General features: G+C 46.5%; 2 protein-coding genes across 2 annotated transcripts in view; one reads left to right on the top strand and one right to left on the bottom strand.

The window, feature by feature from the left end:
• The first annotated feature begins 7,477 nt into the window (after nt 1-7,477).
• On the top strand, nt 7,478-16,306 carry rpl36a (ribosomal protein L36A). The gene is made up of 5 exons (XM_068047892.1): nt 7,478-7,552; nt 9,944-10,049; nt 10,493-10,560; nt 15,408-15,530; nt 16,231-16,306. The coding sequence occupies exons 1-5, from the start codon at nt 7,550-7,552 to the stop codon at nt 16,249-16,251; spliced, it is 321 nt and encodes a 106-aa protein (XP_067903993.1). The 5' UTR covers nt 7,478-7,549; the 3' UTR covers nt 16,252-16,306.
• Nucleotides 16,307-23,960: 7,654 nt separating this feature from the next.
• Nucleotides 23,961-26,400, bottom strand: part of gla (galactosidase, alpha) — a 28,135-nt gene continuing 25,695 nt past the window's right edge. Inside the window, exon 7 of the mRNA XM_068047891.1 lies at nt 23,961-26,354. Coding sequence (XP_067903992.1) covers nt 26,049-26,354 — 306 coding nt within the window. The 3' untranslated portion in view covers nt 23,961-26,048. The remainder of the gene's footprint in view (nt 26,355-26,400) is intronic.

Genomic DNA, 26,400 nt, shown 5'->3' with positions numbered 1-26,400 from the left:
CACCCTGTTGCCAGGAACTACCAAATAAGTTCCTCATTTCCATCAGTGGGCAGTTTTTATTTAAATTAATTTTTAATTACACATCCCCTTGCTGCCCCCTCCTGTTTTATGTCAAGAACTGTACTCTGTACCTATGTGTGTCTAAAGCGACAGCTTGTATTCACAGCAAATGTATTTTGTGCGGGTGTTAACTGTAGCTCAGAGGTTAACACTCTCACCTCTGAGTTAGAAGGTTGTTTATCTGTGCTGTTGTCACAACAGACAAAATGGTGGAAGCTATTCGAAGGAGCAGATACTTTACAACTGAAACTTAATGAGAAACAGCAAGTATGGGTTTAGAACGATCATGCCTGACATTGCTTCATTGGGTGACTGTTTCGCGGAACACGTCCATTTAGTCCACAATTGTGACCCTGAGCCTCCAGCTGCTTGCCATTTTAATGCCACTCTCACTCTGACCTCTCTGTCCTTGGCCTCATGGCCAATGAAACTCAATGTAAGCTTGAGGAACAGTACCTCATCTTTCGATTAGGCACTTTACAACCTTCTGGATTCAACACTGAGTTCAACAATATCAGATCGTAACCACTGCTCCCATTTTTTCAGACAGCAGCTGTTCGTGGAGAATCTGCTGTTACCATTTACACCTTCTCTGGACACATCTTTCGTTTAATGACTTGTCCCATTATCACCTCCTTTTGCCCTGCACCATCATCCTTTTTGTCATTTAATCTTTCCTGCCTTCCACCTCTATAAAGGGATAAATCAGGTTATGACTTTTCAATGTACGTGCTTAATCACAAATATTGATTATTTAAAATTTCCAGTGATAGTTTTTTTTAATAGCACTAAAGTACACTTTTATAAAGAGATACCAAACTAGGGTTTGAGAGACTGCTCACAGTGTGGTCTCCTCTACATTGGGGAGACCAAGCGCAGACTGGGTGACCGCTTTGCGGAACATCTCCGCTCAGTCCGCAAGCAGGATCCTGAGCTTCCGGTTGCTTGCCATTTCAACACTCCCCCCTGCTCTCATGCTCACATCTCTGTCCTGGGATTGCTGCAGTGTTCCAGTGAACATCAACGCAAGCTCGAGGAACGGCATCTCATTTACCAATTAGGCACACTACAGCCTGCCGGACTGAACATTGAGTTCAATAATTTCAGAGCATGACAGCCCCCCATTTTACTTTCATTTTTAGTCATTTTTTCTTCCTTTTTTTTACATTCTTTTTTACAATTTTTTTTTTTGCATTTATTTCATTTCATCTTAGTCTGTTCAGTTTGCTTACCCACTGTTTTTTTCAGGTTTGCACTTGCTGCTGTTCAATATTCAGTATATTAACACCTAATCTGTACTAATGCTTTGTCTTTCAACACACCATTAACATATTGTTTGCCTTTGCGCCGTGACCTTTTGGTCAGCTATGTGGCCTGGTCCAATCTAGACCTCCTTTGTTATCTCTTGCCCCACCCCCACCTCACTTGCTTATAACCTGTGACTTTTCTAATATTTGTCAGTTCCGAAGAAGGGTCACTGACCCGAAACGTTAACTCTGCTTCTCTTTTCACAGATGCTGCCAGACCTGCTGAGTGGTTCCAGCATTTCTTTTTCCCAGAGTGGGGGTTTCAATTACAAGGGGACATGAGTTCAAAGTGAAAGGGGAAAAGTTTAGGGGGGATATGCGTGGAAAGTTCTTTACGCAGAGGGTGGTGGGTGCATGGAACGCGTTGCCAGCGGAGGTGGTAGACGCGGGCACGATAGCGTCTTTTAAGATGTATCTAGACAGATACATGAATGGGCAGGAAGTAAAGAGATACAGACCCTTAGATAATAGGCGACAGGTTTAGATGGAGGATTTGGATCGGCGTAGGCTTGGAGGGCCGAAGGGCCTGTTCCTGTGCTGTAATTTTCTTTGTTCTTTGTTTTGTTCTTGTTTTTATTTCAGATTTCCAGCATCCGCAGTATTTTGCTTTTATTTGAGAGATTAATGGTATCCAATGGGAATCTAGACAACATCTCTAACCTTTTTCAGTTCGGATGGAAGTTCATTGACCTGAAATGTTAACTCTGATGCTGCCAGATCTGCTGAATATTTCCAGCACTTTGTTTTCATTACTGAGGAAACGCAGCACGGCTGGAGGTGTCCGCTTTTGGATGTCTCATTACTTTCAGGGGAGGGGGAGAGAATCAGCACCTTCAGGGAAGGGGGAGAGAGTCATCACCTTCAGGGGAGGGGGGAGAGAGAGCCAGCACCTTTAGGGGAGGGGGAGAGAGTCAGCACATTCAGGGAAGAGGGAGAGTGTCAGCATCTTCAGGGAAGGGGGAGAGAGTCAGCACATTCAGAAATCTTGACAGAAATCTTTGCATCCTCATTGGCTACAGGTGAGGTCCCAGACGACTGGAGAATAGCCAATGTTGTTACTTTGTTTAAGAAGGGTAGCAAGGATAATCCAGGAAATTATAGGCTGGTGAGCCTTACGTCAGTGGTAGGGAAATTATTAGAGAGGATTCTTCGGGACAGGATTTACTCCCATTTGGAAACAAATGGACTTATTAGCGAGAGGCAGCATGGTTTTGTGAAGGGGAGGTCGTGTCTTATGAATTTGATTGAGTTTTTTGAGGAAGTGACGAAGATGATTGATGAAGGAAGGGCAGTGGATATTATCTATATGGACTTCAGTAAAGCCTTTGACAAGGTCCCTCATGGCAGACTGGTATAAAAGTCTGATCAGAGGTGAGCTGGCAAGATGGATACAGAACTGGCTCGGTCATTGAAGACAGAGGGTAGCAGTGGAAGGATGCTTTTCTGAATGGAGGGATGTGACTAGTGGTGTTCCGCAGGGATCAGTGCTGGGACCTTTGCTGTTTGTAGTATATATAAATGATTTGGAGGAAAATGTAGCTGGTCTGATTAGTAAGTTTGTGGACGACACAATGGTTGGTGGAGTTGCAGACAGTGATGAGGATTGTCAGAGGATACAGCAGGATATAGATCGGTTGGAGACTTGGGCGGAGAAATGGCAGATGGAGTTTACTCCGGACAAATGTGAGGTAATGCATTTTGGAAGCTCTAATACAGGTGGGAAGTATACAGTAAATGGCAGAACCCTTAGGAGTATTGACAGGCAGAGAGATCTGGGCGTACAGGTCCACAGGTCAATGAAAGTGGCAACGCAGGTGGATAAGGTAGTCAAGAAGGCATACGGCATGTTTGCCTTCATCGGTCGGGGCATAGAGTATAAAAATTGGCAAGTCATGCTGCAGCTGTACAGAACTTTAGTTAGGCCACACTTAGAATATTGCGTGCAATTCTGGTTGCCACAGTACCAGAAGAACGTGGAGGCTTTGGAGAGGGTACAGAGGAGGTTTACCAGGATGTTGCCTGGTCTGGAGGGCATTAACTATGAGGAGAGGTTGGATAAACTCGGATTGTTTTCACTGGAACGACAGAGGTGGAGGGGCAACATGATAGAGGTTTACAAAGTTATAAGCGGCATGGACAGAGTGGATAGTCAGAAGCTTTTTCCCGGGGTGGAAGAGTCAGTTACTAGGGGACACAGGTTTAAGGTGAGAGGGGCAAAGTTCAGAGGGGATGTGCGAGGCAAGTTCTTTACACAGAGGGTGGTGAGTGCCTGGAACTTGCTGCCAGGGGAGGTGGTGGAAGCAGGTACCATAGAGACATTTAAGAGGCATCTTGACAAATACATGAATAGGATGGGAATAGAGGGATACGGACCCCAGAAGTGCAGAAAGTTTTAGTTTAGGCAGGCATCATGATCGGCGCAGGCTTGGAGGGCCGAATGGCCTGTTCCTGTGCTGTACTGTTCTTTATTCAGGGAAGATGGAGAGAGTCATCACCTTCAGGGGAGGGGGAAGAGAGTCAGCACCTTCAGGAGAGGGGGGAGAGAGTCAGCACCTTCAGGGAAGGGGGAGAGAATCAGCACATTCAGGGGATGGGGAGAGAGTCAGCACCTTCAGGGGAGGAGGGAGAGAGTCAGCACCTTCAGGGGAGGGGGAGAGAGAGTCAGCACCTTCAGGGGAGGGGGGAGAGTCAGCACCTTCAGGGAATGGGGGAGAGTCAGCACCTTCAGGGGAGGGGGGAGAGTCAGCACCTTCAGGGGAGGGGGGAGAGTCAGCACCTTCAGGGGATGGGGGAGAGTCAGCACCTTCAGGGGAGGGGGGAGAGTCAGCACCTTCAGGGAATGGGGGGAGTCAGCACCTTCAGGGGAGGGGGGAGAGTCAGCATCTTCAGGGGATGGGGGAGAGTAAGCACCCTCAGGGGAGGGGGAGAGAGTCAGCACATTCAGGTCAGGGGTGGGTTGGGGGGGAGAGGGAAGATTTTGTTCATTGCTGCTTTCTTATCTTTATCTCTTTTTTATGTTTCTGTTTTTTATCTTCCCCCATATCTCTGTATCTCTCTGTTCATCACAAAATCACAAAGGTTACAGCACGGAAGGAGGCCTTTCAGCCCGTCATGTCTGTACCGTCTCTCTGCAAGAACAATTCACCTATTCCCACTTCCCTGCCTTTTCCCCACAGCCCTGCAAATTTTTTTTCTCTTCAGGCAATTGTCCAATTCACTTTTGAAAGCCTCGATTGAATCTGCCTCCACCACACTCTCAGATAGTGCTTTCCAGATCCTAAGCACTCACTGCATAAAAATGTTTTTCCTTGTGTCATCGATGCTTCTTTTGCCAGTCACCTTATATCAGTGCCCTCTGGATCTGGAATGAAAACAGAAAATGCTGGAAATACGCAGCAGATCTGGTAACATATGTGGAGAGAGAAACAGAGTTAATGTTTCTGCATTAAAGGTCTGTGACCTTTCACCAGCATCCGCAGTATTTTGCTTTTATTATTCGGTTTTGTACCCTTCCACCAATGGGAACAGTTTCTCTCTATCTACTCTGTCCAGACCCCTCATGATTTTGAATACCTCTATTAAATCTCCTCTCAATCTTCTCTTCTCCAAGGAGAACAGACCCAGCTTCTTCAATCTCTCTATGTTAACCGAAGTTCCCCATCCCTGGAACCATTCTCGTCAATCTTTTCTGCACTCTCTCTAATGCCCTCACATCCTTCCTAAAGTGTGGCGCCCAGAACTGGACACAATACTCTAGTTGAGGCCGAACCAGTGTTTTATACAGGTTTATCATAACTTCTTTGCTTTTGTACTCTACGCCTCTACGTACAAAGCCCAGGATCCTGTGTATTAACTGCTTTCTCAACCTTCAATGATTTGTGCACATATACCTCCAGGTGTCTCTGCTCCTGCACCCCCTTTAGAATTATACCCTGTAATTTATATTGTCTCTCCCCGTTTTTCCAACCAAAATGTATCACTTCACACTGCTCTGCATTAAATTTCAACTGCCACATGTCCGACCACTCAATCAGCCTGTCTATATCCTCTTGAAGTTTACCACTCTCCTCCTCACAGTTCATAACAATTCCAAGTTTTGTGTCATCCGCAAATTTTGAAATTAAGCCCTATACATCCAACTCCAGGTCATTAATATAGATCAAGAAAAGCAGTGGTCCTAACACTGACCCCCGGGAAGCCCCACTATATACCTTCTTCCAGTCCGAAAAACAACCTTTCACCACTATACTCTGTTGCCTGTCACTGAGCCAATGCCGTATCCATGCTGCTACTGTCCCGTTTATTTATTCCATGGGCTCTAACTTTACTGACAAGCCTGTTATGTGGCACTTTATCAAATGTCTTTTGAAAGTCTATGTACACCGCATCAACCACATTACCCTTATGGAATCATAGATTCTCACAGTACAGAAAGCCATTTGGCCCATCTAGCCCATACCATCTCTTTGAAAGACCCATTTGATTAATTCCACTCTCCTCCTCTTTCCCCACAATCCTGCAAATTTTAACTTTTCAAATATTTATGTAATTTTCTGATAAGGTTATTATTGAATCTGCTTCCTCCACTCTTTCAAGCAGTGTATTCCAGAGCATAACAACTTGCTGTGCAAGCAAATTTATCTTCACGTCCCTCTGGTTCTTTTACTTTAAACTGTGTGCTCTGTTTACTGACTCTCCTGCCAGTGGAAACAGCTTCTCCCTCTCGTCTCTATCAAAACCCTGCACAGTTTTGAACCCCTCTATCAAACCTCCTCTTAACCTTCTCTGCTCCAAGGACAGCAATCCTAGTTTATCTCGTCTCCCCACATAACTAAAGTTTCTCATCCCTGGTGTTATTCTAGAAAATCTCCTCTCTCACTCCATAAGGTCTTGATGTCCTTCCTAAAGTTTTGTGTCCAGAATTGGACATGACACCAGCTGAGGTCTACCCTGTGATTTGTAAAGAGTTAGCATAACTTCATTGCTTTTGAACTCTACGCCTCTATTTATAAAGCCCAGGATCCTGTATGCTTTTCCAGCAGCTTTCTCAACTTGTCCTGCCACCTTGTTCTTGCACTCCTGCTAAAATTGTACCTTTTAATTTATATTGCCTCTCCTCTTCTTCCTTAGAAAATTGTATCACTTCACACTTCTCTGCACATAAATGGCACCTCTCATGAACTGATTGAGAGAGATGTGATTGCTCACTCAATTTCAGCCTCACTTGTGATCGGGCTCTGAAAGCTAGGGATTTTTAATAGACTTCCTGTGCCTGCTGCGTACATGATCGGTCACATCTGATGGTCTGGAGAGGAAACTGGAAGTGGGGCTCATTCTGTATTTATTCCAAATTTTCAACCATCTTTGGATGCCTGAAAAATGACCTGACTCAATCTTGTGCCAGACATTCTTCAGGGGTCTTGGGATGTGGGACACCGGCCTCGTTTCACCCAAGTGGGGCAGTAATATCGTTTTTGTAAAGAGCTCTGTCTGCTAAAAATTAAATAAGCCACTAATGAGTTCTGATGAAGGGTCACTGACCTGAAAGGTTAATTCTGCTTCTCTCCCCACAGATGCTGCCAGACCTGCTGAGTATTTCCAGCATTTCTTATTTTTATTTATAAACTATTATTGGTTTATGTTTGAAAGAAAATTGAAACTCATGTTTTTTATACCAAATCTCTCAATTTTTAAGAATTTGTCTCCTGATTCATTAGACAATGGGAAATAAAAACAAGAAATGCTGGAAATACTCAGCAGCTCTGGCAGCATCTGTGGAAAGAGAAGCAGAGTTAACGTTTCGGGTCAGTGACCCTTCTTCGGAACACAGATCCATTAGACAATGGGGTTGGCATTACTGCCTGCACTAAATTGCATCTGCCATGTGTCTGCCCATTTCAGCAGTCTATGTCCTCCTGAAGTCTGTTACTTCCTCCTCACTTTCACAACATTTGAGTTAAATCTCCCTGCCCCCTATTTTCTGTCCCTCTGTCCTGTATATTCCACTCTCAAATGTCTTCCCCTCTCTGCTCTGTAAATTAGCCATGGACAACATTTCGGTCCTCCAAGCACCGCGCCGCTCTTGTCATGAGTCCTCCAGTATCCCAAGATGCCCTGCGCTCTATAAGTGCGGCGCGGTGACGTCAGCACGCCCTCTCGCCGGTCAGTGTCAAGTCGGCAAGATGGTGAGTGAGAGCCTGCGGCCTGTGGACAATCCGTCGCCATCCGCGCCCCGCAGCACATCGGTCATCCCGGGAGCCTGCCGCCCGGATCTGACAGGCATTGGGCCAGCGGAGAGAGCGATAGAGGCGGCGGCTCCCACCCTGTTTCTGGCAGATGCCGGCGCCCAGGAACGGCTTCAGCTCCGACGGCTGACCCGGCCTCGGCATCCGGTCCCTCCGATGTTGACAGTCGCTGACCACCAACTGGAAGCTGAACTGTCAACAGGCAGGGTAGCGATGGACCTCATTGCCTGGAACCTACACCCCGCCATACTCCATTCAGCGGCCCTCCCCAGGGTGGTATTAAATTCAGCAACTTATATTGAGGTGGCGCTTTTAACATCGTAAAAAAAACGCCGAAAATATGATTCCGAATCACACAAGGATCTATTAAGGCAGATGATCAAAAGCTTGGTCAAAGCAGTAGGTTTAAAGGAGTGTTTTAGTGGTGGAAATTGCAGAGTTTAGGGTCAGGGCAGCTGAAGGCACAGCCACCATTGGTGGAGCGATTCGAGTCAGGGTGCTTGAAGACCGAGTTAGAGGAGTGCAGATATCTCAGAGGGTTGTGGGGCTGGAGGAGATTAGAGATAGGGAGGGGCAGAGTAATTTGAAAACAAGGGTGAGAATTTAAAAGTTGAGGTGTTTCATCGGGAGCCAGCGTCAGTCTGCGAGGTGATAGGGGAATGGGACTTGGTGTGCATTAGGACACAGGCAGCAGGGTTTACAGAGGATAGAATGTGGAAGACCAGCCAGGAATGTATTGGAATAAGCAAGTCTCGAGGTACTCCAGGCAAGGATTAGGATTTGAGCAGCAAATGAGAATCAAAGTTAGGTGGTGATATGGAGGTGGAAATAGCTTGTCTTAATGGCTGTGTTGATATGTGGTCAGAAGCTCATTTTGGCCTCAAATATGACAACCAAGGTTGCAAACAGCTACCTCAGACTGTTGCCATGGAGAGGGATGGAGTCGGTAGCTAGGGAACAGATTTTGTGGTGGGCACTGAGGACAATGATTTCTGTCTTCCTGATGCATGAAATTTTTGCCCATTCAATACTGGATATCAGACGAGCAGACTGATAGTTTAGAGTCAGTGGAGGGGTCAAGAGAGATGGTGAAAGTAAAGCTAGGTGTCATCAGCATACATGTGAAAACTGACATACTTTTGGAAGATGTAGCTGAGGGGCAGCATGTAGTGTGAAATAATAGGGGGCCGAGGATAGATCGTTGAGGGACACCAGAGGTAATGGTGTGGGAGTAGGAAGCAAAACTTACTGAAGATGATTCTGTGGCTGTAACTGGGTAGGTAAGAATGAAACCAAGCAGTGGCAGTCTCACTAAGCTGGATGGTGGTTGGAGAGGAGTTGGAGGAGGATGGTGTGGTCAACTGTTTACCTTTGTCACAGTCACATAGCATGTAATTTGTGCCTTCGATAAGATCTGTATTGACATCGTGGTAGAGATGGAAACATGATTGGAGGGATTCAAACATGGAGTACCGGGAAAGGTGGGTGTGGATTTGTGAAGCAATACCAAGTTCAAGAATTTTAGGGAGGAAAGGGAGGTTTGAGATGCGTTGGCATCAAGGGTTTATTTTTGAGAGGGGTGAAGATGGCAGATTTGAAGAGATGGACAATACCTGAAGAGAGAACCACATGAGCTTGGAGAGGGCATGAGGGGAAATAGGAGAGAAACAAGAGAAAGATGCAAGTTCAGGGCAGCAGAGAACCTTGGAGGAAGTTTTGCCTAGTGGGCTAGGGGAAGTGGCATAGACAGCTGATTGGATGGTCTCAGTCTTAATGACAAAAGAAATCTACTTGTTGGAGGTGACAGTGGAGGAGAAGGGTTGCAGTGGGGAACAGAAGCCACGTGTTATCATGGCATTTCTAGTTGATCCAGTTTGGTCAAGGAGAGCAGGACACAATAGTGCTTAATGTGGTCAAACCAGATCTGTCGATGAATGGCTGAACCAGTTGCCCACAATATCCATTCAAGTCTACATCCCTTGGACCTAAATTTACCTGCTGGCAGCTGACCATCCCCAGCCCAGCAGACCTGTTGGCACAATTAGTGAGGCTTTATTGTGATGATGCCTCCATGGATCTAGGTCTTTGGAAAGGAGCTATTGGGCCTGGCTCCCCATGGAAAGAACTGTGGAGGAAGATGGGGCTAAGTTGGAGTGAAATGTTTCTGTTAAATGGGGCTCGGGTATTTCATGGTAGAACATAAGTTCCTTGTGCACGCTTGAGGCTGTTGGGTTTGCAGCTTGAAGTCGCTGTAATAAAATTAAATGTGATTTAGTCAGATGTTGACCAGAAGCTCATGATGTGGTTTTCCTCACTCCTGTTCCTTTGCAGGTCAATGTACCAAAGACCCGAAGGACATACTGCAAGAAATGTCGCAAGCACCAGCTGCACAAGGTTACCCAGTACAAGAAGGGAAAGGATTCCTTATACGCACAGGGTAAATTCGCATTCACTGGTGGGGAATAATGCTGGTTGTAACACCAGGACTCTTGTACAGAGTGTTGATTGCCAAATACAGCCTTTGGTCGCCCAGAGACCTCCTTGCCAGTATGGAGGAAGTGTCTCACAGGGAAGGGCAGCTCTCCTTGCTCGCTGGTTAGAGGCTGGCACTGGAAAGGCTGCTTGATGGGCAGAAAGTTTGCGCTGCAGAACAGCCTCCAGGAGTTGTAACACTGCAGACATGGGCTTCCCTAGTATGAAAACTTAACTGTTGAGTGAATGGGAGTTGATTGTGGTCGACCTTTTCTTAATGTGGAGGTGGTATTTGTTGGAATACCCCAACACCTAGACAATGGTTCAGTGTCCTATTGTTTTAAGGGATGTGCGGTTAGGTGCAGAATACTGTATTGGGATAGTGTCTAACTACATGTGTTCCGACAGGTAAGAGGCGTTATGACAGAAAGCAGAGTGGTTATGGTGGACAGACGAAGCCTATATTTCGAAAAAAGGTAAGAGGAGGGTAGCTTTGTGTGTTCACTCCAGTGATATGCGATCAGATGAGATGTTATACTGGGGCCCTGTGTACCCTCTCAGGTGGATGTAAAAGATCCCATCCCACTATTTGAAAGAACAGCAGTGGAGTTCTTCCCAATGTATTTATCCCTCAACCAACATATTCAAATATATTATCATTTGGCCCTTTGTGCCTGTGCCTGCTCTCTGAAAGTGCTAGCTAGCCATCTGACTTGATGGACCAGCCTTGTGGTTCTTCTCAGAACCACATCTACTTTGGAATCTGTGACCTTGTGTCTGGCTGACTGTGTGGACACTGGATTCAATGTGCAGGCTAACCAGTTTCAGCAGAACTTCCTCTGACCTGTACTTTACTAATTTACATCCTCTCAGTTAGAAGGTCATGGGTTCAAGTACCACTCCAGCACATACTTTTCGGATGAGACATTAAACTGAGGCTCCGTCTGCCCTTTCTGCTGGATGTAAAAGATCCCATGGCACTATTCAAAGAAGAGCAGTGGGTTGTTGCCAGTCATGGCCAATAGTCATCCCTCAGTCTACATCACTAAAACAGATTGTCAACCAGCATCACGAAATCTTGCTGTACATAAACTGGCTGCTGTGATTCCTGCATTTGACAGTGACTAGACTCCTAAAGGCTTCATTGCTGTAAACTGCTTTGGGGTGGCCTGAGGTCGTGTAAGGTGCTAAATAAATGCAAATTCTTTCTTTTCCTGTTAGTCAAGTTAAGGTTGCCAAAGGGCCTGATGTTTCCTCTCGCTCTTTAAGAGTGGCTTGGTTGAAAGTGTTGAGTGTTTTGGTTTTACCAGTATCTGGCATGAGTTTCCTTTTGGTGCATATACTCGATCGTTGTTACATTTCTGATTGTATTCTGTGCCGGCCAGTGAGATGCCTTTATTGGACTGTTGGGACTGTCTCTCTCTACACATGGTGTTATTTGGTGAGGACTTGGGATATTAGATGTATATTGAATATTTTTAAGGCAGAGGTAGATAGATTCTTGTTAGGCAAGGGAATCAAAGGTTATCGGGGGTAGATGAGCGTGTGGAATTCAAAACACAAACAGATCAGCCATGATCTTATTGAATGGCAGAGCAGGCTCGAGGGACCAAATGACCTGCGTCTGCTAATTTGCATGGTCATGTGGAGTGGGGATATTGGATGTACAGAAGGTGTATATAGTGAGGAGTGGGGGCATTGGATGTATACACTATATATGGTGAGGATTGGGGATATTGGATGTACACACAGTGTTTATGGTGAGGACTGGGGTTATTGGATATATATACAGTGTATATGGTGAGAAGTGGGGATATTGGATATATACTTGGTATATATGATGGCTTGGGATATTGGATGTATACACAGAGTGTATGGTGAGGAGTGGAGGTATTGGATGTATACATTGTATATTGTGCAATTGGCCAGTTGTGAGGGTGTTGTATGCTGTTTAAATATTCTGGGGAAGGCTAGTATTTTCATGTTGGGGAAATTATGCAGGTACTAACCCAGCTATCACCCAGCCACTTCTCTTTGGTACTGGTCTAGTTGCCTCCTTCACATCGATGATGTGTCAGTGTGATATCACCAGCAGGAGGTGAGCTAGCTCTGGAACACTGGTGCACAGTGACACAAAACTAAGGGAACACCCGCACCATTTTTCAGTTGTTCTTGACTGGCGCTCGATGTCTCCGTGGCTCAGTTGGTAGCACTTGCCTGAGCTGGAAAGTTGTGGGTTCAAGTTCCACTACCGAACTTGAGCACAAAAATCAAGGCTGCCACTCCATATGTACTGAGGGAGTGCTGCACTGTCAGAGGTGCTGTCTTTCAAATGGGACGTTAAACCGAGGCCACATCTGCCCTTTTGGGTGGACGTAAAATAAACTGCAACATTTTCTGGAATAAGAGCAGGGGAGCTTGCTGTGTCCAGGTTGGCTGTTAAAAGCTTTTTTGTTGGGTCGTTGAAAATTTCAAATTGCAATCAATAGATTTTTGGTAGGTAAGGGTTTTGGGATATGGAACTGATGTAGCTACATCTCAATCCGGTGGCATGTGTTTACAGAAGCATTCCCCATTATAAATGTGGACATGGAACTTTATAATGTAGAACAAATGCAGATTTTCAGCCTTTTTACAATTCTGAGACTGTAAATAATTGCCATTTGGGTCAGTGTGTCAATTTGAAAAGTGGGGCTTCACGACAGAGAGCGGCTGGGAGGAAAGGGTTTAACCAGGTACAGTCGAGAGGGGAGGGTTGAACTGGGTACAGTGCCAGGAAGAGAGGGGGTGTGAGCTGGGTTCAGTGCTGGGAGCAGGGGGGTGGTTTTGAGTGGGGTTCAGTGCTGGGAGCAGGGGGTGGGTGTGAGCAGGGTTCAGTGTCGGGAGCAAGGGGTTGTGAGCAGGATTCGGTGCTGGGAGCAATGGGTGTGAGCAGGATTCGGTGCTGGGAGCAATGGGTGTGAGCGGGGTTCAATACTGGGAGCAGTGGGTGTGAGTGGGGTTCAGTGCTGGGAGCAGTGGGTGTGAGCGGGGTTCAATACTGGGAGCACGGGGTGTGAGCGGGGTTCAGTGCCGGGAGCAGGGGGTGTAAGCGGGGTTCAGTGCTGGGAGCAGGGAGTGATTTTGAGTGGCGTTCAGTGCTGGGAGGAGAGCGGGGTTCAGCGCTGGGCAGTTCTCCGTTAGCAGTGAAGATTCTGTGGCTTCTTCGGGTGTCTTGGTTTGATTCGTACAATGCACTCACGCCAAAAAGTACGTGGCACAGATCTTGGTCTGTATTGAAGAAAGGTAGGCTTGCATTTCACAACCTTGGAATGTCCCTAAGTGCTTCACATCCAATGAAATACTTTCAAATATAGTGACTATTGCAATGTAGGAAACAATAGCTAATTTGGGCACAGCAAGATCCGACAAACAGCAATAATGACCATGTCACTCCCGCTCTTCAAAATATTGGCGTGGGATCTTTTAGGGCGGCATAGTGGCGCAGTGGTTAGCACCGCAGCCTCACAGCTCCAGGGACCCGGGTTCGATTCCGGGTACTGCCTGTGTGGAGTTTGCAAGTTCTCCCTGTGTCTGCGTGGGTTTTCTCCGGGTGCTCCGGTTTCCTCCCACAAGCCAAAAGACTTGCAGGTTGATAGGTAAATTGGCCATTATAAATTGTCACTAGTATAGGTAGGGAAATGGAGGGACAGGTGGGGATGTTTGGTAGGAATATGCGATTTGTGTAGGATTAGTATAAATGGGTGGTTGATGTTCGGCACAGACTCGGTGGGCCGAAGGGCCTGTTTCAGTGCTGTATCTCTAATCTAATCTACATCAAGTAACAGGATAGGCGGAGCCTCGGTTAACAGCCAATTAAGTACTTTTGAAGTGTAGTCACCATGATCATGTCAGTGCTGCCATCAGTAGTAATGTCACTCTTATCCTCAATGCTGTGACCAGTGAGAGGCATTTCTGCTTCTAACTGCTGCTCAGAGGGCCCGCCACACCCCCCCACTCCTCCTCCCGCGCCGTGATAGGCCGGGGTTGGCTTCAACTGTGCTCTGTTTGTTGGTAGAGCTGGACTGTTGGAATTTGGCCCTTTAGAGGGTGGGTAGTGCCAGTAGGTCTCCTCCCCGCAGCAGTAGTCAGAGTGAGGAGAAAAACCTGGCTGCTGAAGGCGAGTGAGTGCCCTTGGTTTCCAGACAGTGAGTGATGGTGATTCCCAGTAGCTCTTACTCCCCTGCATCCTCTCCAAGTCATTTTCCTGCAGGAGATTTTGTACATTGGCTGTAATTATGATTGAATGCTCAATAAACTAGCCAGCTTAATTTAAGTCTGGCTGCTTTCTTTACTTTACCTTCTGAATTTGAGTGCTGCCTCTGAGCTAAGTTGGCAAGAATTTCTCCTTGTTAACATGACTCGGGAATAGCACCTTGGAGTTAGAAGGTTGTGAGTTCAAGCCCCACTCGTAGTCTTGACACCAAAATCCAGGCTGACAGTCCAGTGTGGTCCTGAGAGTGCTGCACTGTCAATGGTGCCGTCTTTCAGATCAGGCATTAAACCAAGGCCCTGTCTGCCCCCTCAGCTGGGCGTAAAATATCCCATGACATTTTTTTGGAAGAAGATTTGGGAAGTTCTCCATGTTCTGACCAAAATATTCATTCCCCAACCAATATCACAAAAACAGATAATCTGGCCATTATCTCAGGGGATCTTAAAATGTGCACATTGGCTGCCATGTTTGGCTACAAGCCACTTCTCACAGTTCATTGGCAGTGAGGAATTTACAATATCCTGTGAGTGCATGACTTTATATAAAGATTTATTTCTTGGGTCCTTCCTCAGTTCCCCCTCCTCACCTGAAAGCTGCTGCCTCCTGTTGCTTGCGATTTCTTTCCTGTAGGTCACAAGTTGACCATTCATTGTGTGAGGTCAAACTGTGATTGTTGGCAGGGAGGGTACCAGAGCTGACAGTCTTGTCCTCACCCAGTATTGGGTCCAGTTAATAGTGATCAGCTGCTGTCCAAGGTGGCATTATCTAACTTAGCTCAACTCTGAGATTCTGTCCTGTATAGTAATTGTGACACTGAGCCATGCCTTAACCCACAGTGTGATTGTGGAGTTTTCAGTTGGATGGGGAATATTTGTGCTCTCCACAGTTTTTGTTTGGGTTAGAGGTGGTGCAGCCAGTGGAGTACAGACACTGTAATCCTTCATGGTATGTGGGCAAGGCGGGTAGTGTGGATTTGTTATCTGACTCATTAACTGGGACATTGGGATACTGCAACTATCTGAGACCAACCAGGATTTTAATGACAATTTGTGGATCTTGTGATTTCAGGCTAAGACTACTAAGAAGATTGTGCTGAGACTGGAGTGTGTGGACCCCAACTGTCGATCAAAGAGAATGCTGGCCATCAAGAGGTGCAAGCACTTTGAGCTGGGAGGAGACAAGAAGAGGAAGGTAAGTGTGCCTGAGCAGCGGCGGGTGGCGGCGTCGGACCTTGTCAACATCTTGCTGAAGCTGCAATGTAGGGCATTGCCTGTTACATGTTCCTAGGACTGGGGGGAGGATATTTACATGATGCATTGTGGCTTCCATGCTGGATTCACACTTAACGTAGTAATGTTCAATATCTGAAGGTGATATCCTCCTTAACAGTAATTCTGGTTGGAGATTTTGGAGTGGTATTGCACTGAAAGCTGGGGTTGAATCCAGTCCCAACTCATGGGACTTGGCTCTCTTTTCTGCTGCCTGTAAGGGATATGAGATTGGAGCAATATGCATGCTTCATAATGGGTGAGGATCCTGAATTAATGCCAGATTGGTGATCCTGAAAGTCCTGTAATTGTGCAATGAGAGGATGCTGATTGTTGCCCTGGGAGTGTTTGATGGGATAGTGTAGAGGGAGCTTTACTCTGTATCTAACCCATGTTATACCTGTTCCTGGAGTGTTTGATGGGGAGTGTTGCATGTTGACAACAGGTGTATCAGCCAGTGTCTTACAGGTGGAAGGTTAAATGTGATGCTCCAGCATCACCTTTGAAGTTGTGGCACTTAGAGGATATTAACTAGTTTGAATAGTGACAGTAACCTTGGGTAATTTTGCTGTTGTGAGACATTTAGGATGTTTGCTAACCTTTGCTCTCTGCTTGTTTTCCAGGGCCAAGTCATCCAGTTCTAAGCTGCAGTCTTTGCATTTTGGAGTACAGATTCACAATAAAAATAATTAAAATCTATTGGTTGTCATTGACTGCTTCTCTCTCTCCCCTGCCCCCCCGACCTGACCCGACTGTTATGCTCAATTCTGGGCACTACAGTAGGAAAGATTTTCTTGAATAGTCCCAGTTATGTGGTGAAGCTGGGGTTGGTGCAGAGATGTGAATCTGGATGTAGAGTTGGGTCAGCTCCCTGGAAATGTGCCAGTATTTACAGTGGAGCCCTGGGAGCATGTCAGTATTTACAGGTTCTTGAGCTCATGCCACTACATACAGGGGGTCCTTGGGACCGTGCAGGTATTTACAGGGGGTCCCTGGGATGTTGCCATTATTTACAGGATGTTGTGGCAGAGCACCCAGTGAAATGGACTCTGTTATCCTGAGTCTATGCAATTTTGAGACTAAGGTGACGGACCAGTTAGCCTAATACATGTTGGGGAAATTGACTGAACACCTTGAAACTTTTCAGCTGATCAGATGAGCCAGCATGGATTTGTGAAGGACAGCTCACACCTCCTGAACCTGAGGAGGTGACGAGTGGACAGGGAATGTCTATGGATGTAATTTGATGAAGTCCCCAGAAGAGACTGAACGAAAGTTGCAGCTCATATAATTGAAGGCAAATTATTAACCTGGTTAGGAAATTGGCTGAGTGGCAGAAGACAGAGTTTAGATGATGGGCAAGTCCTCTAATTGGCAGGATGTGACTAGTGGTGTCTCGTGAGGATCTGTGTTGGGTCCTTTAAACAGTGTCGATGGAAGCATTAAATTAGAGATACTGATAGATAAAGTGAATGAGCAAAACTGGCAAATGAATTTCAATTAGGGCGGCACAGTGGTTAGCGCCGCAGCCTCACAGCTCCAGCAACCCGGGTTCAATTCTGGGTACTGCCTGTGTGGAGTTTGCAAGTTCTCCCTGTGTCTGCGTGGGTTTCCTCCGGGTGCTCCGGTTTCCTCCCACATGCCAAAGACTTGCAGGTTGATAGGTTAATTGGCCATTATAAATTGCTCCTAGTATAGGTAGGTGGTAGGGAAATATAGGGCCAGGTGGGGATGTTGTAAGGAATATGGGATGAGTGTAGGATTAGTATAAATGGGTGGTTGATGGTCGGCACAGACTCGAAGGGCCTGTTTCAGTGCTGTATCTCTAAACTAAACTAATGTAGGTAAATGTGAGGTCATTCACTTTAGATCTAAAAAGGATAGAACAAGGTAGTTTCTAAACGGTAAAGCTAGAAACTGGAGGGCCAAGGGAGGGGGAGGTGGGGTCCACACTCACACCGATCATTAAAATGTCATGAAAGTGGTGAAACTAATCAAAAAGGCTCATGGAATGCTGGCCTTTATATCGAGCGGACTAGAATAGAAGGGGGGTTGAAGTTATGCTTCAGCCCTGGTTAAATCTCATGCTGCACTGCGAGCAGTTCTTGGCACCACACCTTAGGAAGTATATAGTGATCTTGGAGGGATTGCAACACTAGAATGATTTCAGGGCTTACATTACAAGGAGAGCTTATACAAATTAGGTTTGTATTCTCTGGCTTTTAAAGGGTTTTCAAAATATTAAAGGGAGCAGATAGGTAAATATAAATAGCGAGAAACTATTTCACTGGTTGGGGAGTCTAAGACTAAAATTCCGAGCCAGACCTTTCTGGAGTGAAGTAAGGAAACACTTTTACACAGTGAGGGTGGGAGAAGTTTGAAACCCTTTTCCACAAGACCGCAATTGTTGACAACGCGATCAGTAGGTGGCGCTGTTTTGGCACATGTGCAAATACAGCATATGCAATGGCCGGAGTGAGAGTGGAGCGGGCGGGGAGAGCAGCGCGGGGGGTAAAGGAGGGGGCGGGGGGGAGCAGCAGAACGGAAGAGGAGTGCCTTTTTCTGTGCATGCACCATAAACACAACAGCAAAAGACTTACTGGCCAGTCCCTGGACCCGGTGACACCAAGGTCTTCGGTGCGCAAACGGGTCCTGGCAATCCGGACCGCAGCGCATGCGCAGAGGGCCTGAGACCATGTGCGCACCGCGGCGCATCCTGATGACGTAGCGTTGTCATCAATCACTTTGTAATTTTAAACCTGAGATTGCTAGATTGTTATCCAAAGGGATATGGGGAATATGGAGTTAGGTCACAAATCAGCTATGATCTTACTGAATGGCGGAACAGCCTGGAGACCGACTCTGTGGAATATAATTCTTGTCCCTGAACTTGGCAGGTCATGATCTGGGGGCAGGGAATTTGACAGCTTGCAGTTCCTGGTCTTGGACCAGGCAGTTAGCCCAGTGAGGAGAGGTACCCTGGCATACAGTATATGAGCTGCACTGGTACAGTGCAGGTGCCCCTGGCCCACCAAGTTATAGCAATTTTATTTGAAATGGATATTGATTTGATTACCCCTTGCTTGGTGACTGGATTAGTGTTGGAGGCAGAATCTCTGGCAGTAGGACAGATGGCAGAAATACACCCAAGGTGGGGTTTGTGCCTATTTGACCTATGCTGATGATGTCCCTCTGCCACTGGCTGGGTCAGTGTGGGAGGGGACTACCCAACCAATTCTTTTAAATTGCCAAACTCCGAAGGAATTATTTATGGAAAAGGGAAGTATTTTTTACATTGTACACCATTTCTGTGTAAAGGGAATTTTTTTTTTTAACAAACATTTATTAAACATTTTAAACCAGACAATCCCAATGGAGCACATTCAGAATTATTAACATGCACCTTTAAAATATTATACCTGGGGCAATTGCCTAATTGTTATGTGATAGTATCTAAAACCAATTTGACCCAAAACAAGTGGATTTATGTTTTGGATACTGCAATATATGACAAGGCCACAAGTAGGCAATAGCAACATCACCAAGCAATGAATGGTTTTTTTTGATCATGGGATGTGGACATTGTTGGCTAGGCCAGCATTTATTGCTCATCCCTAATTACCCTTGAGGTGGTGGTGAGCTGCCGCCTTGAACCACTGCAGTCGCTGGGGTGTAGGTGTACACACAGTGCGTTAGAAAGGCAGTTCCAGGATTTTGACCCAGCGACAGTGAAGGAACGGTGATATAGTTCCAAGTCAGGACAGTATGTGGCGTGGAGGGGAACTTGCAGGTGGTGGTGTTCCCAAGCATCTACTGCCCATGTCCTAGGTGGTCGAGGTGGTGGGTTTGGAGGGTGATGTCAAAGAAACTGGTGAGTTGCTGCAGTGCATCTTGTAGATGGTACCCACTGCTGCCACCGTGCATTAGTGGTGAAGGGAGTGAATGTTGAAGGTGGTGAATGGGGTGCCAGTCAAGCGGGCTGCTTTGTCCTGGTTGATGTTGAGTTCTTGAGTGTCGTTGGAGCTGCACCTATCCAGCAAAGTGGAGACTATTCCATCACACACCTGACTTTTGCCTTGTGAATGTTGGACAGGTGTTGGGCACACAGGAGGTGAGTTACTCACCGACAGAATTCCCAGCCTCTGACCTGCTCTTTTAGTCACAGTATTTACGTGGCTGGTCCAATTCAGTATCTGAGGAGTTGCAAATGGTGTAGAACACTGTGCAATCATCAGCAAACATCCCAACTTCTGACCTTATGATGGAGGGACGGTCATTGATGAAGCAGCTGAAGATGGATGGGCCTAGGACACTACCCTGAGGAACTCCTCCAGTGATGTCCTGGAACTGAGATGATTCACCTCCAACAACCACAATCATCTTCCTTTCTGCTCAGTATGAGACCAACCAATGGAGAGTTTTCCCCCTGATCCCCATTGACTCCAGTTTTGCTCAGGCTCCTTGATATCAAGGGCAGTCACTCTGAACTCACCTCAGGAGTTCAGCTCTTTTGTCCAAGTTTGGTCCAAGGCTGTAATGAGGTCAGGAGCTGAGTGGCCCTGGTGGAGTGCAAACTGAGCGTCAGTGAGCGGGTTATTGCTGAGCAAGTACCGCTTGATAGCACTGTTGATGACCCCTTCCATCACTTTGTTGATGATCAAGAGTAGACTGATTGGGCGGTAATTGGCCGGGTTGCATTTTGTGTACAGGACATACCTGGGCAATTTCCACATTGTCGGGTAGATGCCAGTGTTGTAGCTGTACTGGAACAGCTTGGCTAGGGGGGAAACAAGTTCTGGAGCACAAGTCTTCAGTACTATTGCTGGAATGTTGTCAGGGCCCATAGCCTTTGCAGTATCCAGTGTCTTCAGCCATTTCTTGATATCACATGGAGTGAATCGGATTGACTGAAGACTGGCATCTGTGATGCCGGGGACCTCAGGAGGAGGCCGAGATGGATATCCACTCGGCACTTCTGGCTGAAGATTGTTGCAAATGCTGCAGCCTTCTCTTTTGCACTGATGTGCTGGACTCCACCATCATTGAGGATGGGGATATTAGTGGACCCTCTTCCTCCTGTTAGTTTAATTGCCCACCACCATTCATGACTGGATGTGGCAGGATTGCAGAGCTCAGATCTGATCTGTTGGTTGTGGGATCACGAAGCCCTGTCTAATGCATGCTGCATCCACTGTTTGGCATGCATATAGTCCTCTGTTGTAGCTTCACCAGGACGACACCTCATTTTTAGGTCTGCCTGGTGCTGCTCCTGGCATGCCCTCCTGCACACTTCATTGACCAGGGTTGATCCCCGGCTTGATGGTAATGGTAGAGTGGGGAATATGCTGCGCCATGAGGTCACAGATAGTGGTTGAAAACAATTCTGCTGCTGCTGATGACCCACAGCGCCTCATGGATGCCTAGTTTTGAGCTGCTAGATTTGTTCGAAATCTATCCCATTTAGCACGGTGGTAGTGCCGCACAACACTATGCTGGGTATTCTCAATGTGAAGACAGGATGTCGTCTCCACAAGGACTGTGCGTTGGTCACTCTTACCAATACTGTCATGGACAGATGCAGCTGCAAGGTGGATTGGTGAAGACGAGGTCATGCAGGTTTTTCCCTCTTGTTGGTTCCCTCACCACCTGCCGCAGACCCAATCTAGCAGTTATGTCATTTGGTACTCAGCCAGCTCAGTCAGTGGTGGTGCTACCGAGCCACACTTGGTGATGGACATTAAAGTCCCCACCCAGCATACATTCTGTGCTCTTGCCACCCTTGGTGCTTCTTCCAATTAGTGTTCAACATGGAGAAGCACAGATTCATCAGCCGAGGGAGTTGGTAACTGGTAATTAGCAGGCGGTTTCCTTGCCCATGTTTAACCAGATACCATGAGACTTCATAGGGTCTGGAGACAATGTTGAGGACTCCAAGGGCAACTCCCTCCTGCCTGTATACCACTGTGCCAGCAACTCTGGTGGGTCTATCCTGCCCGTGCAACAGGACATATGCAGGCATGGTGATGGTGGCGTCAGGGACATTGTAAGGTACGATTCTGTATGATGTCGTCAGGCTGTTGTTTGACTAGCCTGTGTGAGATGTTGGTCAGGAGGACTTTGCAGGGTCGACAGGGCTGGGTTTGCTGTTGTCGTTTCCAGTGGCTAGGTTGATGCTGAGTGGTCCGTCCGGTTTCATTCCTTTTCTTCAGCTTTGTAGCAGCTTGATGCAACTGAGTGGCTTGCTCGGTCATTTCAGAGGGCATTTAAGAGTCAACCACGTTGCTGTGGGTCTGGAGTCACATGTAGGCCAGACCTTCCGTAAAGGAGATTAGTGAAGCCGATAGGTTTTTACAAAAATTGGCAATGGTTTCATGGTGACCCTTAGACTAACTTTTAATTCCAGATTTTATTAATTGAATTCAAATTTCACCATCTGCCATGGTGGGATTTGAACCCATGTCCCAAGAGCATGAGCCTAGGCCTCTCGATTACTCATCCAGTGACATTACCACTATGCCACCACCTCCCCATATTACACTGTCAGGTGATCATAGACTGTTCCAGCACTCTCAGGCCATTCAGACTAGCAAGTCTGTGCACTTAAATAAAAGCAAAATACTGCGGATGCTGGAAATCTGAAATAAAAACAAGAAATGCTGGAACCACTCAGCAGGTCTGGCAGCATCTATGGAAAGAGAAGCAGAGTTAACGTTTCGGGTCAGTGACCCTTCATCTGCTGAGTGGTTCCAGCATTTCTTGTTTTTAAGTCTGTGCACTTGGAGGTTTCTCCATGGAAGCCCTGCCATCATCTACTTCCACTCATTGGTTTGCTCCTTTTTACCTTTTAGTAAAGAGTTTGCAATTCTACAGAACCTTTCACAGCTTCAATCTCAAAGCACTACACAGCCAATGCAGTATGTTTGAAATATAGTCAATGCTGTAATGTAGGAAACACAGCAGCCAAATTGCACACAGCAAGCTCCCACAAATAGCAATATGATTATCTGTTTCAGTGACATTGAGAAATAAATAAAGCAGGACACTGAGGAAAATGCTCCAGATCATTAATAGTTCCATTGGATCACTTACATCCACTTGAGGGAGCAGACGAGATCTTGGTTTAACATTTCATCGGATAGATGCCACCTTCACCAGTGCAGATCTCCCTCAGTACTGCACTGGAGTGTCAGTCTAATGTACTCAAGCCACTTGCAAGGGTCTTAAACCCACAACCTTCTGACTCAGTGGTGAATGTACCACCAATGAGCCACTTGTTAATGATTCGGGAGCTACGGAAAGGCAACACTAATTTCACACCTCTGGGCTTTCAGTAGGCAAGAGGTAAAGCTAAAATTAAAGCAAAACACTGCAAATGTGCAATAAAACAGAAAGTGCTGGAAATACTCAGCAGGACTGGCAGCATCTGTGGGGAGAGAAACAGAGCTAACGTTTCAGGTCTGTGTGAACTTTCATCAGAATTGGCAAAAGTTAGAAATGTGATAGGTTTTGAGCAAGTGAAAGGGTGGGGGGGGGGGGGGGGGAAGAATAAAAGGGAAGGTCTGTGATAGGACAGGAGAGATTGGTCATGGAACAAAAGGCTAACAGTTGTAGTAAAAGACAAAGCATTTGTCCAGAGACAGTGTTCATGGTAGAATAATGAATAGCTCTATCTGAAAGCAAAAACATGAAAAACAAGTTTACAACCGGCCTGTGGTAAAAAAAAATCAAAATGGCAGTCATGGTCTGAAATTGTTGAACTCAATGTTGAGTCCAGAAGGCTGTAAAATTGCCTCATCGAAAGATGAGGTGCTATTTCTTGAGCTTGTGTTGAGCTGCACTGGAACACTGCAGTGGGCCGAGGACAGAAATGTGGGCACGGTGGTGAATTCAAATAGCAAGCAACCGGAAGCTCGGGGTCATGCTTGCGGACTGAATGCAAGTGTTCCGCAAAGCGGTCACCCAATCTGCGTTTGGTCTCCTCAATGTAGAGGAGATATTGTCACTTAATCTTTCCCGCCCGATCACAGACCTTCCCTTTTGTTCTTCTTTCTCCCTGCTGCCCTCCACCTCCCTTTCACTTGCTCATTTCTAACTTTTGCCAGTTCTGATGAAAGGTCATTGACCTGAAACGTTAACTCTGCTTCTCTCGTCATAGATGCTGCCAGACCTGCTGAGTATTTCCAGCACTTTCTGTTTTTATTATGAGAGATAAAGCTACGTCCTGTAGTTCCCCTTCTTCAACCCATGTTCATGTTTCGAGAATCCAGTGTCACACAGGCCACTTTAGCTGGACTATATTTTCCCCAAAAGATGAGACAGTACTCAGCAAATAAATTAAACCCTGACAAGAGCAGAGATTGTACAATTTAATAAAAGATTTACACCTGTGTTAAGAGCCGGTCATTTATAAATCCATCACAAAATGACAAATTTCAAAGAAAATAAATCAACTCTTCTGCAGTAAAAGCACTGATTGTCGAAAATCACCCTCATCAATAAACAGCTGCCAGCAGAATTGTGAGGCAGTAGTGGAGACCTGCGTAACAAGAGTCAATTCTGAGGAGTTGGCTGGAACCCGTCATTGCATATGCGTAGGTGCAGTGGAATCAGCATCTCTCTGGGAAGTGGTGATGAGTAGGGATACCACAGCAGTTAGTTCAGGAGATACTGTTGCCCCAAGTACATTAACAATTCACAGGGGAGATGCTGATTAGTCTCTGGCTTGGGAAATACTTGCAGTGCTATGGGGAAGGAGCAGGAGAGTGGGATTAACTGGATAGCTCTTTCAAAAAGCTGGCAGAGGCATGATGGGCCAAATGGCTTCCTTCCGTGCTGTACAATTCTATGAAATAGGAACAGTATATAGATAACACAGGCGGGGAATCTCCTGCTTAAACAGGCCGCAGAATGTACAGCAGTAAGGCAAAAGACAATGGATCATGGGTTGTCTATCTATGGCATGAGAAGGGGTGGATGAGAGGGCACAAGCCACCAGTTTGCACAAAGCCCCCTACCAAGGGCACTGAATCCAGCTCTGGACACTAGTCCATGGGCACGGAGGGCTGCCTGGTCTTGGAGGGTGCATGAATGAGGATGAAGTAGTTGGGATTGGGCCATGAGGAAAAACTGGGGGTATTGGGCTACATATATCAGGGGGATGGTGATCTGACCTGAGCTATTTATGATCCTAATGACAATTAGTAAACTGCATCCCAGAGCACGGCACAAGATCCTGCCGAAGGGTTCAAACTTAAGGATACACAGCTGAGGTAGAAGGTTCCACTCGCAGGGCAGTGACCATACGGAGTGACTGACCCAGGAAAGCAGGCAGGGCCAAGTGAGGAGGATCAGAAGAGAAGTGAGGTAAGGCGGCTGCGGACTCTGGAACTGGCCAGCAGATGGGATGGTGTTTCCTGGTCCAGTAGGCATTTAGCCAACTCCCAGGACAGGAACAATCATCCACACAGTTATTGGAAAAGAAACAATTTCAGCCTCTCTTACTGAACAGAATGAGGTGTATGGACTGAGGTAAAAGATGCAAATGTACAGCTTCCAATTCTGGCCCAGTGTATTGAGTGGCCACCCGCTGCTCAGTGTTTCAGTCCCAGGCTATGGGCATCACCGTACCATCAAAAGGCAAATTCAAGCAGAGCAACATTATAACGTGAACACCCCCTCCTACCCCAGAGTGAAGCCCGTTTGCACCCAGAGAGACAGCAGCAAAAGTCTGAGAATTGTTTTTCTGGGGTGGTTGCAAGGTACTGGGAGAACCCTGTCCTACATGGCAGCAATGAGACACCCTGGCATGCAGGAACAGGAGGATGATGGGAAGGTACATGAGGTCAAGGTTCACGGGGAAGAGAGGAATCACTGAACCCAGGCACTTGTGGAATTTAATTTAAATTTTTCTGTGCTGATATACTTGACAAGAGTTTGAAACTGTTCTGAAAATCTTCAGTATCCCATAGTGATGAGTGTAGACTCCAAGAAACAAGTCCCTTGAGCAGCAGTGCAAGTTGACAGCCTGGATCTAGGCTCCATGTTTTTTATTCTTTCATGGAATGTGGGGATCACTGGCAAGGCCAGCATTTGTTGCCCATCCCTAATTGCCCCCTTGAACTGAGTGGCTTGTTAGGCCATTTCAGAGGGCATTTTAAGAGTCAACCACATTGCTGTGGGTCTGGAGTCACATGTAGGCCAGACCAGGTAAGGATGGCAGATTTCCTTCCCTAAAGGGCATTGGTGAACCAGATGGGTTTTCACAACAATCGATGATAGTTTCATGGCCATCATTACTGAGACTAGCTTCAATTTTAGATTTTTAAAATTAATTAATTGAATTTAAACTCCACCAGCTGCTGTGGTGGGATTTGAACCTATGTCCCCGGGGAATTAGTCTGGGTCTCTGAATTACTAGTTCAGTGAGATTACCACTACGCTATCATCTCCCCCTCAGTGTTTCCATCTTGATTGAGGGGTTCGTGCTGTGAGGGAAAACGGTGAAGAGAACAGTCCCAGTGGGGTTCACCCAGAAGTCCAACACAGAGGTCAGGACCTGGATCCCTCGGAATTGGAAAGCTGGCAGGATCTGTGTGACGAGGCATTCCTCCAGGCAAGCCTTGCCCTCATCCAGGCCAAACATGACGATGGAAAACTTCTGTGGGCCCCCGATCTCCGCCCGGTTGATAAGTGCATAGGCGAATCCTCCGCCAGCCAGGGGCCGCGACCACAGCTCAAAGTCATGTAGCTGAGGAGGCAAGAAAACAGTTAAACAGTCTGAATGTGAACATATT

This window comes from Heterodontus francisci, chromosome 15 (genome assembly GCF_036365525.1).
Source record: "Heterodontus francisci isolate sHetFra1 chromosome 15, sHetFra1.hap1, whole genome shotgun sequence".
In the NCBI taxonomy this organism is placed as follows: domain Eukaryota; kingdom Metazoa; phylum Chordata; class Chondrichthyes; order Heterodontiformes; family Heterodontidae; genus Heterodontus; species Heterodontus francisci.
This window is presented reverse-complemented; position numbering and strand designations above follow the sequence as displayed.

What these genes read in the sequence shown, in the direction of transcription:
- rpl36a (XM_068047892.1), top strand. An exon ending in GGATTCCTTATACGCACAGG is followed by an intron (nt 10,050 to 10,492) that starts GTAAATTCGCAT and finishes GTGTTCCGACAG; the next exon opens with GTAAGAGGCGTTATGACAGA. An exon ending in GAGGAGACAAGAAGAGGAAG is followed by an intron (nt 15,531 to 16,230) that starts GTAAGTGTGCCT and finishes CTTGTTTTCCAG; the next exon opens with GGCCAAGTCATCCAGTTCTA.